This window comes from Lepisma saccharinum, chromosome 7 (assembly GCF_977018435.1).
Source record: "Lepisma saccharinum chromosome 7, izLepSacc3.1, whole genome shotgun sequence".
Taxonomy (NCBI): Eukaryota; Metazoa; Arthropoda; class Insecta; order Zygentoma; family Lepismatidae; genus Lepisma; species Lepisma saccharinum.
In genome coordinates, this window is record NC_139235.1 from 76,303,420 (window position 1) to 76,323,503 (window position 20,084).

At 36.1% G+C, this 20,084-nt stretch overlaps 1 protein-coding gene across 2 annotated transcripts in view; it reads left to right on the forward strand.

Moving 5' to 3' along the window:
- The first annotated feature begins 548 nt into the window (after positions 1 to 548).
- LOC145990274 (putative inorganic phosphate cotransporter) overlaps positions 549 to 20,084 on the forward strand; it is a 42,993-nt gene continuing 23,457 nt past the window's right edge. The window contains exon 1 of one of the 2 annotated variants that reach the window (XM_083125958.1): positions 549 to 691. In XM_083125958.1, the coding sequence (XP_082982084.1) occupies positions 571 to 691 (121 nt within the window). In that variant the 5' untranslated portion in view covers positions 549 to 570. Of the gene's footprint in view, positions 692 to 2,251; positions 2,558 to 20,084 lie in introns of those variants that run through there. The other variant, XM_083125959.1, reaches the window with a different exon arrangement.

Here is a 20,084-nt window from a genome sequence, read left to right on the forward strand (position 1 = left end):
TATTCTAATAACATAGAAAAATTAACTCTAGTACGCAATCCAACACCTGAGTCCGAAATCACATTGCGATGTTTCTTCTTGTGTTACGCATGCTATAAATTTATTAATTTTGTTTTACTTTTCTTTCCAAATTAATGCCATTTCGTGACTGCAAATCACTCCACAAATATAACTGTTTCCATTAATTTACGTACCGCCTTTCAAGACAAACAAATCTACATAATATATTCCAAAAACTAATTAAGCCGCATTACTTTCATAAGAAAATCAGCAGCTGTGCTGAACGCACTGCCGTCTATGTTGTCATCCGTCTCGGGAACCTGTTCTTGGGTCGTTTTCCACACTACGTTATTGAAGGCGCTGTACTATAGGTATAGCGTTCTTACAAGCTCTTTAACTTTTCGAATTAAAAAGTTGCCTCATTCGTGGTCAGGACGATCAAGTGGATTTTACTTAGAACAGATTTCGTGATAGGCAACGAGATTGTTCATATGGTGAAACATGCTTTGCATAGCAACAGAGCTTCTTCGTATCTACCCTTTGATAGTCAAGGGTCGATGGAAGAGTGACATGTTCGTGACTAAAAAGAAAAGTGTCTCCGGTCTGAAGGAGGCTATTGTTAACATGGTGTATCAGATTATGAGGCCTCTGATGTGTTTATTTACGTCCAAGCTAGTGTTGAAGGAATCACGTGAGTAGGTCATTACTTAACGGAAAATTTTGTAACAGTTTCTAAGGCAAGCTTTACAAGTTGTTGTTACATTTTTCAAAGAATATTTACGAGGAGAAATGAAAGCAAATTGTAACAGACATGATAAAAGGAGATGAAGAAAGAGAAACTGAAGAGAGAGAGAGAGGAAAAGGAAGATATAAACAGATTTCTTCCCCCTTCTCTCGTTTTCTTTATCTGTCATTTTCTATTTCTTTAGTTATATTTTTGTCTTCTTTGTTGTTATATTCTCTAACTTTTTTCTTCGTTCTTTTTCTTTCTTTCTCCCCTCTTTCTTTCTGTTTAAACGTTTACATCATTTCGAGAAATATTATCTGCTGGGCCGTTGATAATGGTTTCTTATTTCTATCTTTCTCTCTTTTTCTGTTCCTCTTTCTATCTAGTTTTTGCTTTCTTTCTTCCTCTTTTTTGGTTTAATTGATCTCTCTTCTTCCTGCCTCTTATTCTCTATCTCTTCCTTTTTCTTCCTCCGTCTTTTTACTTTCCGTTTTTTCTATCGCATTGCTTTATCTTCAGTTTCTTTTTCTGTCTTTGTTTCTCTTACTTTTTCCTTGCTTCCTCTGGGTTTTCTGTTTTCCTTCTCTCTATCATATTGTTCTTTCGTTTCTCTATCTCTTTCTCATTTTTTCTATTCCAACCTTTCCTTCTCTCTTTCTTGCTTCCTCTGCTTTTCTTTTTCCCCCTTTCTTTCCATCCTATTATGTCTCTGTTCCTTCTTTTCTATCCTATTGTGTCATCTTCTCTCTCTGCATCTATTTATTTTCTTTTTCCTTGCTACCTCTGTTTTTGTCTCTTTATCACATTGTGCCTTCTTCATTTTCTCTATCTCTTTGCTTCTATTTCTGCCTTTGTTTTTTCTTCCCTTCTTTGCTCTGTTTTTGTTTTCCCTTCTCTCCATTCTCTCTTATCTTGTATATCTCTAAGCTTGCTGGTGCTCTATATATTTGATTCATTAAAAATCTGAACTTGCAAAGCAGTGGCGTGCCCAAATGGGAGTTAGTGGGGGTCTCTTTGGCCAAGTATTCCTTAAAAATAAAAAGTAGGAAAAGATGGCAAAATGAGGGCTGGTTAATGAAAAAAAAAAGTATACGTAACTCCAATGGCATGCCCAGGATTTTCGAAACCGAGAATGTTGGTTACATGTACTTTTTTTTTAATAGTTCATATTTTGCCAACTTTCCTGCATTTGACGTTCTTTTTGTTAGGAATACTGGGCCGCAAATTGTCCATTACCATGTGCATCCTCTTCAAGAATTGAAGCAAAACGTCAAGCACCAGCATAAGTAAAAATCCATTTAAAAACAGGTAGGGTGCAAGAGAAACATTAATGAAAATAGTCCTGGACATTTTGACTAGCAGTACTTGTGCATGAGCTTTTTAAGACCTTCCTCTTTTAATTTACGACGCAAATGATATGGTGGCATTACTTGACGGCACAAAGCACGACTCATAACAGTCCGAAAGTGATTAGAATACTGTCAGGCGCTTACTTTCTTGTAAGCTAAAAACCAGCAGTTAAAGAAGAAACCGATAGAGCGCGCAGCAGACGTAACAGCTGTTCGCACAAAGACCAGGACGTGGTGTGAGAAAGAAACAAAAAAAGTGATTCATTCAAAGTTCATCAGGTCTGCCTATCAACAGTCCTATCGTTTGTTGACTGCACGAAGGGCACGTTGTCCCCCCAGTGAACATCCCTCAATACTAATACGAAAAAGTCTACGAACATGCAACGTTTAAACAAGAGATGCAGTTAGTACACTTCAGTCTGAAGTAGTGGCTTGTTGGACCACTTTTGGTTCTTCATGGAAGAGAATACTAAAGCAACAGGTGAGAAAAACACAGAATATTGTTAATGTTTTAAATGCTTTTTTTCGGTTTGTGGATTATGATAAACGGTAGACAAAATAGCTATTTATGAGTGAAGAACAAAGACGGAGTTTACACATGTTTTTATTCAAAAATTTCCTGCATATTAGTTAACTTTAGGTTTAATGTTAAGTGAGCGTACAAATTTATGCAGAAAACCTCCAGTGGCAAAGCTAATGTGGGGTCAGGGAGTGCGGTCCCCCTAATTTTACATCGTTTTAAGAAAATATATGTTACCATACATCTATTCTGCGTTAACTTCTCGGAAAATTTTGTAATTAAACTTTAAAATGGTACCATAATGTTTCACAAGGATTTTTGTCGTAATTTTGAAGTTGTAGGTGTTGATCAATATTAATATTCTTATATGATTCAGACAATCCGTACTTTCGTTATTGTTATAGTATTATTAATGAAGAGCTATAATTTAACCAATTAAACGACTTTTTATCAAAAACATTAGTGAGTAGAGGTGACGAATCGTGACATTTGTAGGTCCAGTCCCGATAAGCCTTTCTGTGCATAAAGTGGACTTAAAACAACCATTCAAACAAATTTGTGTCATTTGTATTCCTACACATTTCTATATTTTTATTCAAATTAACTAACTCCAGGCTTATTGGACGAACCAGAAGAAAAAAGATATCCTTTTTACGCCCCGTCACAGATATTTTGTTCCTTATTTTATTTTTATTTATTTGTTTATTTAGGGATTACCGCCCTTTGCAGTTATTCCCATAGCTATTCTCTCTTCGCTTTCTTTCTTTTGTTTCTATTTTTGTGCAAATAGTAGCCAATTTAGTCAATTGTTTAAGCATTTCAAGTGTTTAACTGCTCATAATTGTTTTAGCAATAGATGGGGCCGTCAAACTAATAGCATATATGCATATTTTGCATTGAGGGACTCATTTTAAAGTTAAAACACATTTTAGTCGACGCCAGAATATTTTTTGATAGGGGAGGCGGGGGGCCACATATATAAAATCCCCTTGAAATAAATTAATTTATAACATTTATTAACTTTTCACTATGCACGCATATTGGTATGTGTGTGTGGGGGGCGGGTATGAGATTAAACACTCCTCACTTAAGATAAGAAAAATAGAAGTATCTATACATACGCTAACAATGTCATGATGCAGTACTTATACCCGGAACTGTGTCAAGCTTAACCTGTAAAATTCCTGAAAAATACTGATTAGATACAATCGTTAAAAACAAAATTTCACAAGAACCGTGATAACCAAATATTAATTTTCTAAACAAATTTTCATTTTTTTATATCATTTTTAAAATTATCTACAAATTATTATAATACTGCACTTCTGTTAGAAAAAGTTACTTGTTGATATGAAAAATTAATTACGTATGTATAATTTTCTGCACAATATCAGGGTGGCTACCCACTTGGAATTCCTTGAATTTCGGGAATTACACGTGAATTATTGGCTCCGGAAATCATGCGTGAATTCTTGGCCCTGGAAATTATTCATAAATTTTGGCAAAACATGAAAAAAGGTACAAGCGGATGTTTTCTCTATTGAAATTTTTTCTCCGTAGTCATGAAAAATAGCAACTTTTATTAATCCAAATCCCATTAAATTTATACATGTTTATAAATGCCCTGAGTCAAGTCTCTCTCAGTTTAGCTTTTGTTTTTGTAGGAAGAAAAAGGAAGCTACATGGAAAATAAAACAAAATTTTGTTAATCCGTTTACTTCGTTAGTGTCTTTTGCAGATCAATCTATCTGACAGACGAAACATTATTACAAAATAATATATCTTGAAGTTGGTTAGGTTAATTTTTTAGTACATTGGAATCATACAAACAAACCCCTTATATTTTTAATATTTTTGTGTATGGAAGGAGAGTCGGTAATAGGTAAGGTTGGAATGGAGAAAATATCTGCTTGTATCCTTGAGTTTTTGGAAAGTTCGCCTTGAAAACCAGGAATTATACTTGAATTTTATCATGGTCCTAGTGACAATCATGAATCTTTTTGCGTTTTCCACACTCAAACTCCACCTTTTGTCTGTGAGCATCATTTCATGTGCTGAAAATTATCTTTCAACAGAAACATAGTCAGTAGTCAGCTTAGCATTAAGAGTCTATAGTGCAGGGGTAAAAAGTAGAGGGAACTGTCCCCTTTCGCTGCCACTGTCAGACATTTTTTGTTTTGTTTAAAGCTTTGATAAACATCATATACTTGGAGGGAGGGAAATCGACAGAAAACATGTATCAAAACACGCCAGTCATTGAATTATTTCGCCACCAAACCTAGTAAATACCTCTGTGAGATATATAAATCCTGTAAAACCTAAAAAAATATAAAAACTTAATAGGGTCTAAGATGCAAAATAGGTTATTTTAGACACTATAAAACTTTGCCAGATGTTTCATTTTTTAATGAAACGCTGATATAACTTGTTATTTGTTATTTAGCTGCAATGGAAAAAATAGGTTAAAAACCTTAAATCCGAGGTCTAGTCATAACTATGATGATAAGAGACTGTTCCTCCTAGCTAGCTAAAAATTTGTGTAAATAAAGAGGAGTTATTATTTCAAACTAGGAAGTTTCGGTAGAAGGTAGAGTACAAAGTAAAGCATTTTCTAAGTCCATTTCATACAAGGCTAATCGGGAATGGGCCTACAGTTTACAGTGGGACCCGAACCACTATGTGCCTTTGCCGGGTGCGGGCTTTTTGTTTTAAAATAAAGTGTGATTTATTGTTGAAAAAAATTACCGTATTTTCCGGCGTGTAAGACGAACCTTGATCCTTTAAAAATACGTCAGAAAAACAGGTTGCGTCTTATTTGCCGATACTCAGGAAGAAGGAAGTTTGTGAATGGGTAAAAGCTTCATGGGATTCTGTGAAAACTAAGACAATGGTTAAATCATGAAGAGGTGTGGCATTAGTAATGCACTGGACGGTACAGAGGACAATTTGTTGTATCGAAGACTCAGATTCCGATTTGGAAGAGGTCTCAATCAACTCTTCACTTAGTTCTGGAGGAGAATGTCTGGGTTTTGACGAAGAAGATTAAAATGTATTCTTTCCTAGTTAGATTACGTAAGTTATTTGTTAAAAATAGACCTACATGTGACTTCATATTTGAAATACTGTAAATTAATTATAATATTCAGTGATAAACTTTTTCTTAAAAAATGTGTACAGCGTCTTATACGCCGGCAAATACGGTATTTAAAGTTACTACTGCATAACATGATAAGTATATTGTAAAACCATGTAACAATTTAAACTAAGAGATTACTGTTATTTTTTAGCCATCAAAACCGTAAATATATAACATATTTTTTATTGGAGGAGGGTGGAATGTAGGAGGAGAATCAGGATAAAAATACTGGGGGTGCCAAAAATCCACCTCGCCCGGGTGAATTTTGTCTTGAGCCACTCCGATTTCAAACCAAAAAAATGACATATGGCTTGAGGAACTGACATCACTGCTGCTTGAATTCACATTACAATTAAATAATAATAATAGCAGCTCTCGCTGGAATCGATTCCCCGTCCGTCCACATTGAGTTTAAGAGTGAAAGGACACACCCGCTAATGAGGACGTCACAGGAAGAAAGAAATAAAGAGGGAAAAATAGAGAACGCACGGAGACGAATAAAGTAACAACGAAATGGAAAGACAGAAACCGAGAGAAAGAGAGAGAAAGAAAAAAACAAGGACAAAGGGAAGAAAGAAGCGAGACAGGAAAGGAGAGAGAAAATAAAATTAAAATGAGAACAAAGACAGAACAACTACATGCAAAGGCAGAAGTCAAAATAAAGAAACGAAAATCAAGAGAAAGAGAGAGAGAAGACATTAAATAAAGACAAAGAGAAGTTAAGAATGAAAACGATAGAGCAACGAAATTGAAAAGGCAGAAATCGACAGACAGAGAGAGAGATTGGAATTAAAGAGTAAAAGGGTAGAAATGGTAGAAAGAAAAGATCGAAAGGAGAGACATAATGAAAGTGTAAATTCAACTTCAATGGAAAACTACAGCAAATAGTTATCTTCCGCAATCCTTATCGCTTCAGACATTGAATTCGTAGACGTTTCAAATAAATCTGTTGAACGTTGTACAAAGACACACTTTCCCAACATGGTGAAATTGACTTATCAATTTGTATTTGCTCTGTAGTGAGTAGTCTGTGAGATTTGTTCTCGAGAGAATCTTGTTGTGTACGTCGCGTCGCGGTCAGTCGCGTTGGACACTAATGAAGTGTTAATTAACTGTTAGTACGTGTTGTTACTCTTTGTAAAAACCAACTTCCGGAAATATCTGCGCTGAGGTTCAACAAAATCATTTCACTTTGTATTGTTTAAAATCTAATCTTTCCACGCGTCTTTTAATTATCATATGTATGGGGGTTATTCCTGAGTAAAGAAAAAAAATGATCGATCAGACAAATCGATTATTGATGGCGGGAAATGAACTTCCGGTTTGGCGAATTTTCCAATGTAAACAAGTGGAATACAGATCGTCACCGAGCTTGTTTTCTTATAAAAGATCGGAAACAAAATGGATCACTTGAAATTTTTGAGTGATGTAGAGAAACAAAGGTACCTAGAAAAGATTGGCAATTTCCAGGATCGTTTGGATGCAGGTATAAGGGACATTACTAATATTTTCCAAGGCAATGTTGATCTTCTACCATCAGTTTCGTTTTGGAAAATACTTCTCCATGTTGAAATGAAGCTTACATTAATTACAAACATTAAAATACTTCGTTCACAACAGTAAAGGAAATAATAGTAATTACTAATGTAAAATTATTGTTATACACTAATACCTAATTAAATACATTTTATTCGAATTTAATTATTATATTATTGATGTTGTTTGTTTATTATTATCATGCTATTCGATCCAGAGTGAATATCCAGCACAACTATTTTCCATTAATACTTTTACATTTCATAGTTACTGTACTGAAATAAACACATATTGTAGTTTGTTATTAACTTTTGCAAGTGTCGTTCAAGAAAGGCCTTTAGAAGTTTATATTGTGTGACCTTATCTAAAATTATAATTTTTCGAATTCTGAAAACTGTGGAATCATTTATTCTTTGAATTAAATGGTAGAATATAACAAATATCCTGGTTGCTGTATTTTTCACTTATTTTTTCGATCTAATGCATATTTTACATTGATTACTCTGTTCGAACGAATACTAACCAAGTTAACTTTATTTCTGTTATTAACATTAAAAATAACAAACTTCCTGCTTTTTTTGCAACTTAACGAACGATGCCAATTTGCAAGGGGGGGGGGGAAGGCGTCGACTGACCTACCGACGCCCGTGGAGAGAGCGCTTATCAACAACCGAAAGGCAAATGAATTATAATATGATTATAAATAGTTCCAACTTTTAAATTTAATCAACACATGTGAGTTAGACAATTGTAATTCTCGAAACATGTAAAATATTTTCATTTGATTTGATGAAGTGCCGACTGCAGAGACTACTCCCACGTGTTTGTGTCCAATCTTTTCGCCTTACTGTCTTAATCCACTGACCTTTCAATATCGGGTCTGTCTGAGAACGATGGATAGGTACCTGAGAACAATTGTTTGTTCCCTATCTCATGTTGAAACCAAATGCCACACAAATATTGTCGCCTTTTCCGAAGACACTGCCTTTACACCATTGAATTCAATCATGATTCAATGTTATTGTTTTCAAAACCGGAAGTGCAGTTCCCGCCAGCTCGAAGGAAGCACAGAAATGTAAACATCCAGTGAATAGCGCCCATATTGGTTGATAGATTGATTTGTTTTATTTTACTTCGCCTTTCTACCATTTTTAGCTAATTGCGAAGATGAGAATGAAAGGTGATAAGATTAAATAAATGAAGGGACAATAAGAGGCTCATAGGAACAGCACACACTACAAGTTCCATAAAGGATTATAGTGGCCATGGGTCCAGAAGCCAGAGTCTCGTTAGTCTTCAATATGCAGTCCAGGGTGCACTACGTGTAGGTGAGATTGACATTTGGGTGTCTTGAGAAAGGGTCAACCCTTACACACACACACACACATACACACACTTACAGTCCGGCCAAGGGAGACGAAACCCAAGGTACATAGAGATTGGGTAAAGCCACCCTAAGATTGTCGATCTTGCACGAACGCTTGACGTCACCGGAGAGGCAGCGAGCTCGCCTGAAGCAGACGGCCCCTAGCATTTATAAGGGAGACACAGAGCGAAAGTATATTATTACTTTTAGGAGGGGGAAATATTAATTGTCATCCTCCAAGATGGTATTGAGGCATCCTTTTAATTTATTTATTTATTTATTTAATTGTAGTTGTCTCCAACAGAGAAAGCTTCTCCAATTATGGGAGACTTGCATACAGTTTAAATAGACATACATAATTAATAATATATAAAACACACACACACACAAATAAAGAGATACTTCACACAAATAGATATTTACAAGACAAAACAATACAAAGCCATACTTACACTCTTAGTAAATGGTAACAATATACCTCACCCATGATATATATACATGTTTAGAAATCCCTAAATGTCTGCACTTACAAGACAATAATTTCTATAATTTCTTGCGCAAACCATAATGATTGAAATTTTGTCTTGCAAACATTCAGGGAATACAAAACAATACAAAGCCCTACATACACTCATAGTAAATGATAACAAAAAAATACCTCACCTATAACAAATATTTATATTCAGAAATCCCAAATATTTGCACTTATAAGACAATAATTTCTATAATTTCTTGTGTAAAACATAATGATTGCAACTTTGTTCTATAAATATTCAGGGAATACGAAAAGTCTAACTCATTATCTATCATTGATAACTTATTGTCCAAATCTAACATTTGCTGTAACGGAGAGTTTTGATACTTCTTAGTTTTAGCCATTTGACAATTCAGCAAGTTTCTATTTCGAAGATGACAACATGTAGTATTAAAAGATATTTTGCTTAAAATTTGAGCATTATCAATAAGGCCATTAATTATTTTATACAAAAATAGCTGTTGCATAAAAATTCTCCTTGACCTTAATGATGGCATGTCGATTTCTCGTTGAAGTGTATTGGTAGATAACATTTTAACATTACAATTCTTACCATGTTTTTTGGAATACAAATAACGTTGAAAGCGTTTTTGTATTTGTTCTATTTTTTCTATATATATTTTAGCTATTGGTGACCAGATTATAGATGCATATTCCAAGGTACTCCTAACTATTGCATTGTATAATAACGTGATTGCGTCCAAATCCTTTAAATATTTTGACATTCTAATTACAAAACCTAATTTTTTGTATGCAATATTTACCATTTGTATTATATGAGTTGAGTACGAGAGATCCTTGTCAATTATTATACCAAGATCCTTTATAGTATTGACTCTTTCCAATTTTTGGTTGTTTATGAAGTATTCACATTGCACGTTCGATTTATTTGCAGATAATACCATGTAATAACATTTTTTTATATTGAGATCAAGTTTATTTTGAATACTCCATTGATAAACACGCTTTAAATCTTCCTGCAATTGACAAGTATCTTGCAACTTTGTAATTTCTTTATATATTTTCATGTCATCTGCATACATTAGACAACTAGATTTATTAATACTTAATGGTAGGTCATTCACATACAGTACAAAAAAAAGAGGCCCTAAGTTTGATCCTTGCGGTACTCCAGAGTTTACATCATATTTAAAAGATTTTGTCAACCTAAAATCTACATATTGTCTTCTATCTTTCAAATATGATTCAATCAGTGATATCCAGTCATCTGATAATCCATACCATGTTAGTTTATGAAGCAGCACTTTATGATTGATTTTATCGAATGCTTTAGTAAAATCTAAATAAATAGTATGTACTGTGGATCTATTATGTAACATTAAATGAACTTCTTGTGTATAATTTAATAGATTCGTGATGGTCGATCTTTTTGCTGTAAAACCATGTTGACAATCTGTTATCCAACATTTGACATGATTATATATTCTAGTGTAAAGAATTTGCTCAAGTACCTTCACAGGGGAGCATAAAATTGAGATTGGTCTGTAATTTTCTATTTCGGATATTTTATTCGTTTTTGGTATAGGACACACCTTGGTTAGTTTCCAAATACTAGGAAATGTTTGCGTCTTCAATATTAAATTGTAAATTGTGCATAAAGGATATTCTAATATTTCCGAACACGCCTTAACGATATACGGCGGAATCCCATCTGGTCCACATGACTTCTTTGCTTTAAGATTCTTGACTGCATTATAATATTCGTCTTTATGAATTTTATTCAATGATAATGTTAGAACTGTATTAGCTTTTGTATTTACAACTACACTAGAATTATCTTCATTTTGTTCATTTTGTCTATATACAGTGCTAAAAAATTCGCAAATTCATCTGCGATACTTTTATTTGAATCTAATATATTCTTACCTGATTTCATTTTCTGATTATTAATTTTTTTAGTGTTCCTCTTACTTTTTGCAAATCGCCAAAAACCTTTCATGATTAGTAACATAATTGAAAACGCTCTACTTTTAAAATGGGGCAAAGTACATGTGAAAAAATGAATTTTGAAAATCCATATTCCTGAAATTTTCTGACCTATGCGCTACAAAGAAAGTTGCGTGTTCTCCTTTAGAATTTCATTTTACAAATATAATTTTAACAAAAACGTGGCATGCTAAAGAAGAATTGAAGAGTTTAAAAAAATAATTGATTAATACACTTACTTTATTTTACTTCGCTTATCTGTCACGTATGGCTAATCGCAAAGATGAGGATGCGTGATGATATGATGAAATTGATGAAAGGAAAGTAGACCCATGCCCGGGCGGGGATTCGAACCTGAGGGCCCTTGGCATCGTAAAGCGTTGTGCTAACCACTTCGCCACGGAGGTCAGCATTACAAGGAAATAAACAGAAAATGACAATCATATGGCATCTACGAGAGCCACTATTTATATTTTGAGTCTTGACAACACTGATTGAAGTTAGGCGCGATTTGACGTTTGCACGGAATCGTCTGGCATTATTGACCATAACGTACTTCAAATGTTTTGTCAATAGCTTCATTTGTGTTGTTTATGTTGCCTTGGAGATTGCGCGACAACAATAAAATGGAATTAGCTCGTGAACATTTTCGTGCGATGATTTTTTACGATTTTTGACGTGGATTATCAAGACAAGAGTGCATCGATCAACTTACTTCCACATTTGGTGATGAAGCCCCATCCTTTGCCACTGTGAAACGCTGGTATAACGAATTTAATCGTGGCCGCCATTCGCTCACCGACGAGATTCGCGAAGGTCGTCCAAAATCAGTTGTTGTTCAAGAAAACATTGATGCTGTGCAAAACCTAATACTGCAAGATCGTCATGTGACATACTGTGAGATTGAGGCAACCATAGGCATTAGTTCCACCAGCATATATAAAATATTACATGATCATTTAGCTGTGAGAAAGGTATGTTCTCGTTGGATCCCACACAATTTGACAAAAACTCAAAATGACGCTCGCGTCAATTGGTGCAAACAAATGCTCAATAAATACAATCGTTGTGCTTCAAAAGACGTATATAAGATTGTAACAGGTGACGAATCATGGATATATGCATATGAGCCGGAACGTAAACAGCAGTCGACTGTATGGGTGTTTCAAGATGAACCCAATCCAACAAACGTTGTTCGAGCTCGAAGCACATCGAAACAAATGGTCGCCTGTTTATTCGGGAAAACTGGTCATGTGGCAACTGTGCCTTTAGAGGAACGTAGAACGGTCAACTCTGAATGGTACACAACAATTTGTTTGCCAGAGGTTTTCGGTCAAATACGGAAAACAAACAAACGCCGTCGGATCATTCTTCATCAAGACAATGCCAGCTGTCACACATCTCGTCTAACAACCGACTTTACGAACAGTCAAAAAATCGAATTGATGGGTCATCCGCCGTACAGTCCTGATTTGGCACCCAATGACTTCTTCTTGTTCCCGAATGTCAAGAATAAATTGCGTGGACAACGATTTTCGTCGGCGGAAGACGCCGTTGATGCGTTCAAAAACCATATTATGGAGGTGTCTCAAGAAGATTGGAAAAACTGCTTTGATAAATGGTTCGAACGAATGCAAAAGTGTATTGACCATAAAGGAGAATACTTCGAAAAACAATAAAGCAGTTTTCAATGCCAAATTCCTGTTTTTTCATTGTTAGGCTCAAAATATAAATAGTGACCCTCGTATGTTTTAATATGCGAGAAACATTTGCGAGGAGGTTATTGAAGTAAGAAATAATTATTACAAGACGTTGTGATGAAATTTATTAATATATCTGAAATATCGAGAGTTGACCTTGCAGTCTCTAAATGTACTTTTAGGGTTACGCAAATCCTTTACTCAAAATTGCTGGTGTAAATTTATAAGCTATTAAAATTTAAAACTTATTCCTGTTCGAAAAAAGAAACTGCCAAGTCAAATTAATATTTCGTATAAATACATATATTTTTCTTTCATGAGGCCAAGAGAGTATTTGAAGGGGACGGTGGCTTGGGAAGGCTATAGCCCCGGATCTCGAACTGAAAAGGGGCTTCCAGTGGGAAAACATACCTATGAAATAGTCCAGAAGAAGGGGCGAAATAATTTTTTTAAATGGCTCAAGAATACAAAGATATAAATGGACATTTGACAAGCTTAGTCTAACTGAAATCGTACGTGTGTGTGTGTGTGTGGGGGGGGAAGCTACGTGAGGCAACACAGTGGAATATGACTCACAATACTAAAATTAAAGTAAATATGTGGGGACAATAGAAATGAAAATATGCTGTATCTAGTGACGGCGCAATAGAAAAGATGGAGGGGTAAATAATATTTTCCCGGGGCATCATGTTTATTATTCCGTTACATACGACACAAAAATGCATATTTTGGTTAAAAAAAGCATTCATTCTTTTATTTATTTTTAACGTTTTACTGGAGGCAGATAAGAGAGAGAGAGAGAGAGAGAGAGAGAGAGAGAGATAGAGAGAGAGAGAGAGAGAGAGAGAGAGAGAGAGAGAGAGAGAGAGAGAGAGAGAGAGAGAGAGAGAGAGAAATTGTCGAATAGGGGGGTGTTCGTGTCCCCCTTGTAGTGTGGTCACTGTCTATAGCTATGCTGGAGAAGAATGCACCAATTAATACGTTATTAAATAAAACAGATACTTTTAAAACTTGTATTCAAATAATTTGTGAACTATGATTTAAATTTAGAGAGCACATACCTGTTTAATTTAATTTGGATGAGTTAACTTCTCAAGCCCGCCTTTTTATATCAATCAAGCTGTGATATTTTAGATTTCTTCCGTTAGTTTTCTGATAATAGTTTTCACAGCTTTCCATAGCATTTAGGCACGATTTCAGTTGACAAGAACAAAATAATCTTATTTCAAAATATACAGCAAAAATAAATCCAAAGTGCTTAAGTCAAAACTCCCTTACATTGGGCTCGTTCCGAAAGTCGCACGAGTTTAACGCGTTAAACGAGTTATGGTAATGTAACTGGCTGTCCCATAAGTGCTTCCGTGCGTTTCGTGAGTTTCATTATGGTGTCCCAAAAGTCGCATTCCGTGCGTTTCGTGCAAGAACGAGATTCACCAAACGCACGGGCCAGGAGGCTGGTTTGTTCGGTGAGAATCGTGTGCTGCTGCTTTCAGACATTGCGCTTGCTAATGGATTCAAACTGCACTAGTTCGGAAAATATATTATAATTTTAACAGATAGCGATATGAAGCAACATGCACGAGATAAGCATGCCTTAACCGTTCTTAGAATGTGATTAAAATGAGTAAGAGTGTCCACAGTAGAGTTTATTTTTACCGTAAGGATATTCCTTCCGCTGGACGCCATGTGGAAAGTTTCTCTAAACAAAACGCTGCGTCTGCGCTTTCGCCTAGAGTGTCCCATAAGTCTGTAAAATAACTGGTTTCACCAGATTCACGAGCCCAGTTATTTTCGTTGAATGCGTTCGTTTCGTTAAGACTTTCGGAACGCACCCATTGGAAGAATGGAGAAAAAGAAATAGGGGTTTCTTCGTAACACGATTTCTTGAAAACCATTATACACATTTGAATCAACTTTGTGATAAATTGATTAGAAAGGATGAATCTTAACAGTAAAATTTGTAACTTTTCCCCTGCTACTATATTTTAGAAGATATTCGTTGTCAAATATCTCAATATCTGCATAAGGTACGAGCCTTTTCCGTGCCGAGCTTTTCGACGATGACGTAATGCATCCACGGACAACTACGCATACGATCTGCGCCGCCGAACGAACACCCCCTGGACAAAAACCTCTGCGATGGACTATTCCAAACGCGAGAGGGGAAGCAGGTAGAAGCATGCAGTAAACAATGCTGCGCTATTTCATTTGAATGCGTTCGCTTGTTTAGTTTATTTTCGCTTGATGTGTTGTGTTGTGTTCGTGTTTTTTGAATTGTGATGGCTCTTTCACCTGGTAACAAACCGTTTCGAAGTGGAACTAAAACAATTCTGTAGAACGTAATTGATTTTTGTGACCGAGAAGCAGAAAACGGTGAAGTTTTGGTTCCTGTTACTCACTCTCCGAAACGAGCAAGTCAGATTGCTGGTGTGTCATTGTCGGCAATAAAGAAGATTCGTCGTGAAGCAGGCAAGCAAGAGGTTCCCGAATTTAGTTCTCGCAAAAAACGACGAAAGAAGAATATTCTGGAGGCAACAGGAATAGATTAATTCGATTGCGACATAATTAGCCGTACGGAGCATGAATTCTATGTCCGAGAAAGAAAGGTTCCGTCCTTAAACAAATTGCTGCCAGTTTTAAAGGACAAAATCAACTTTACCTGGAAAAAGGAGACGCTAAGAAAAATTCTGCCCAAAATCGGTTTTAAATGGAAACGATGCCAAAATAAGAGGAAAGTCTTGATTGAGCGGGATGATATCGTTTTAAAGAGGATCCAATTTCTGAGAAACATAAAACGATTCCAAGAAGAAAGAAGACCTCTTGTCTACATCGATGAAACTTGGGTCGACAGTAACGTGGGCAGAAATCAAAAAGATACGTTCGCAATATTATTCCCACAGGTGACATAAATATGGGAAAAACTTTTTAAGGTGACAGAAGATGCTATAAGCAACATATCAGTTGAAAACTGGCGCAAATGCTGCGAACATGTAATGAAACTGGAAACCAGCTACCGCGAAAAGGGTGTAATTATAGAAGAAGTGTGTGAACCAATCCACATTTTATTGAATGACAGTGAAAGTGAAAGTGAAAGTGAGTGCAGTTCGACAGCTGATTCTAACATTGATGAGGACACTTTTTAGAAGTATGTCAAATTCCTTACAGATATTTTACTACATTTTCTTTAATTTGAAATATTTATAATGCTTAGATATTATTAGTGACCTATCTTGATTAATGATACATTAGGTTGTTCTATTATAACCTAATATTTGTCAAGGAGACCAGTTTAGTTGAATTATCTCAAATAAAGTTACTGGTTTACATACAATGTAAACTTCTATATACTTCCCAGATATATTCAGTTTGCTGGTGTAGTATACGGATAGCTTTTATTTCATTCTGAACCCTTCCACTTTAGGTGAACGCCTCTGTACTTATTTTGCCGACGATATTATTGCGCTTGAAACTTCATTGTTGTTTCCGAAGCAGACGATTTTCCCGCAGCCCGCTTCTTGCGCCGAACATACTTGCTGCCGTCACTCCTATTTTGCCATTGAACACGTCCAGTTGGCACATGCGCACTTTCGTCCATGGTCTCAGCTAACGTAGCCAGACAGTACACATAGATACATACATACCTCGTATATATATGCCGGCTCCGTGGACGAGCGTGTTAAGTTGTTTTTTTGTAAACAAGGTCATTTACATATCTCTAATAATTCGGAACAGACTATCCCGGAAAGCTGGGAACGTGCAGCAACTACAATCTTACATAATGTTGCATGACCGATAAGATAATTCCATGCTGATATGCAGTCAAACAATAAAGTATAATCGTAATTTTCCGGAAATTCCCGCATGCTACTTGTTGTTGTCTACCTGTCCTTGTGCCGAAGACCTGAATGTGTAATACTGTTTAGATAAGGACAGGGTGTCACGTGCCAGTTCCGACGACACAATGAAAAACACAAGGAAGAAATGTTTCCCGAGAGCGACGATAGATGGCAGCACGCCATATAAAGAAGAGCAGAGTTCATTATAGAAACTAGGAGCGGAGAAGAGCGATTATATATATTATAGTAAATGACAAATATATAAAAGAAGAGTATAAAAATTATAGAAGGAGTGAATAAAATGTTGTTAATAGCAAATTAAGATAAATAAGAATATGCTCGTATATGAAACAATTAGGAAAGTTAATAAGTGAGCAAATAAATTCAGAAATTGTATCTCTCCTTTTTGATCCTCTGACGAGGAGAACATCGTCAGCTTTTGTATTTGTCCGTCCCTCGGTGGCGCTGTGTCCAAATTAGACGCCCCGAAGCACTTATGGTTGCACTTCTTATTAGACGCACTGGGCCATAGGCAGCGCTTGCTGTTAGCGATCCTGGGCTATTCCCCTTTTGGTAGTTACATAGGAGGTGACGCTATTGTCAGTTTAGACGCCCCTAATCTTTCTATAAGTATAGCTTGTGAAGCGGGGAAAGCGAGCGCATATATGTAATGAATGAGATTACACTTTAAAAGGAAAGAAAATAAATTAGAAGAAAGAAAAGAAGAATAAGCGTTCTCCAAAATTAGAAAGAAGAAAAGAAGAAGAAACCTTTTCCTAAATAGAAAGAAGAAAAGAAAAAGTCTTTTCCAAAAATAGAAAGAAAAAAAGAAGAAGTCTTTTCCAAAAATAGAAGAAAGAAAAGAAGAATAAGCCTTCTCCAAAATTGGAAAGAAGAAAAGAAGAAGAAGCCTTTTCCTAAATAGAAAGAAGAAGAAGCCTTTTCCTAAATAGAAAGAAGAAGAAGTATTTTCCAAAGATAGAGAGAGAAGAAAAGAAGAAGTCTTTTCCAAAAATAGAGAGAAGAAAAGAAGAAGAAACAGATCAAAGATAGGAAGGAAGAAGAAGCCTTTTCCCAGCAATTACGAGAAGAAAGAAGAAGAAGATTTCCTTTCAATTATTCATATATGTATAAGAAGAATATAACCGACGTAAATTTGGAATCAGCATATATATATATTTCAATGTATATACAAGCTTCGCTATATATTTTCTCTGTAATGTGTATAGTTTCCAGAATATAGATCCGCATTTAACTATATCCTGCCGGACCCTGTGGCCGAGCGGTTAGCACATCGCGCTGCGACGCCAAGGGTCCCGGGTTCGAATCCTGCTCGGGCTTGGTTGTTTGTGAATGTCCATTCCTCAATTTCATCATTTCATCACTCATCCCCATCTTCGCAAATTAGCCAAGAGGCACAAAACGCGAAGTAAAATAAACTAAATCAATAAAACAATAACAATCAACAACAATATATCCTCTTGGCTATAAAAACGCTTTCTTATTTGGAATTCTCGAATAAAGAACCTTTCCCCTGAGATTAAGATATATCTGTAGCCGTGGTATAAGTTTATTTTAAGAAGTGCAGTAGAGGGACCTTGCAAGGGCCACCGTTAGGGGTGTGCGACCCGTGTCACCGCACAGGGCCTCGCGCATCTAAATCAGTAATTCATTCATTTCTTGTGCGTGCAAGCGAGATTGCATTCAAATAGATGGAAGACAAGGAAGAACATAATTCCTGTTTAACGAAAAATTTCACCATAACAAAGTTGAATTTCTCGTAACGAACAACAGTGTCCATTCTTGTCAAGCCATCAGTCAGAATTCGCCGACAAGGAACAGCGACGTACTTGTGAATCCAACGTTCCTCGATTTCCTGTCATACATTATTGCTCGACAAAGTACAGGTACCATAAAATGGTTATTTGTCTCCTCTTCAAGCCGAGGGACAACACATTTGAGGGTGTGCCGCCCCACGTTTGTAATTTATGATCTGGCTAATTTGAGAAAAGATGAAAAGAAGAGGCCGCATCAAAGTCCTGAAGGACCGCTTGAGCTCTTTTTCAGGCCATCGTGTTTACAACCGCAGCAAGGTTTCTCTGTCGGTAACATATGAAACTGTCTTCGAGTGTTAAGTACTTCAAGTAGTGCAAAGCAGGTAACGCTCTCGTTTTAGAAAGTAATGAGTATGGGTGCGGATTTATAGGCACTAAAAACTACTAAAACAAGTAGGCAAATAGGCACCACAGTGATAAGAAAACGCACTTTTCTGTTCTTTGGGCTGATTGTGACGACGATGGTAGATGAAATTAGAAAAAAGTTACTTTAGATAAAAGAAAATATATATATTTAAGCATACCTATTACTGTGAAGATAGCTCCCGCGTAGTATAGTGGTTAGCGCTCTAGCTTTAGAGCGAGCGGTCCCTATCAAAACCCCCAAAATTTCGGGTTGACGCAGCATCGTGAGGACAATTGAGGAGATGCTTGAAAAGATGATGTGCAGGCGATGGGACTCGATGCGCAGATCACGGGTCACTCAAAGAATATGTGTTGGCACACCCTGGCCCTCAGAGGGCTGGAGTTGTTTGTAGCAGCATTAATGTGAAGAACTTCTAAATTATGGATACGTTCAGTGCTTCTGCATCATTAATATCATCCCAGTACGATTAAATATCGAGTTCTCAAAAAATGCTCTCGCTTTTTTTTAGAACAATCTGCCATCTTCATAATATTTATTCTTCAGAATCCAAGCACACCGCAAAATTAGGTTTGCTCTTTTATTGTTTCCCCGCAAAACTTTGTGAATATAGTTTAACAACTTGTCATAATTTGTAATAGTGGAGTAGAGGAAGAGATTGATTGATTTTGATTGATTGTGTGTTATTTAAGTCCACTTTATGCACAGTAAGGCTAATCGGGATTGGACCTACAGTTTAAAGTGGGATCCGAACCACTATGTGCCTCCACCGGGTATGGAATAGAGGAAGAGACAAGGCCATCATGTAAACGATAAATTGGTAAATACATTGGTTGTAAATCATACATGACTTAGTCTACCTGTTTACATTACTTGTGACGCAAGTTTATTTGTGTGCTTAACATTCAGCTTCCTTTTTTTTTTAATGAAAATTCTCCATCCTACAAAGCTTTCAAAAGTTTGCAAGAAAACTTTATCTAGGGCATTCTTACTGAGTTGTCTGGTAAGAAAGTTAGTCATTGTGATTTTGAGACCTGAGCCCATCTTAGTGGTCAAGGTGGTTGAGCGGTGAACCCCACCGAAAATTCCAGGTTCAAATCCTGGCATGGACTTCAGTGTTTAATTTCATTTCATTGTGAGTATCCATAAATTTCATATAGTGGCATGGGTGTTTCTCTGTGAGTGTTCCTCCTTTAATTTAATCTAATCATCAGTCGTGCTCATCGTTACAAT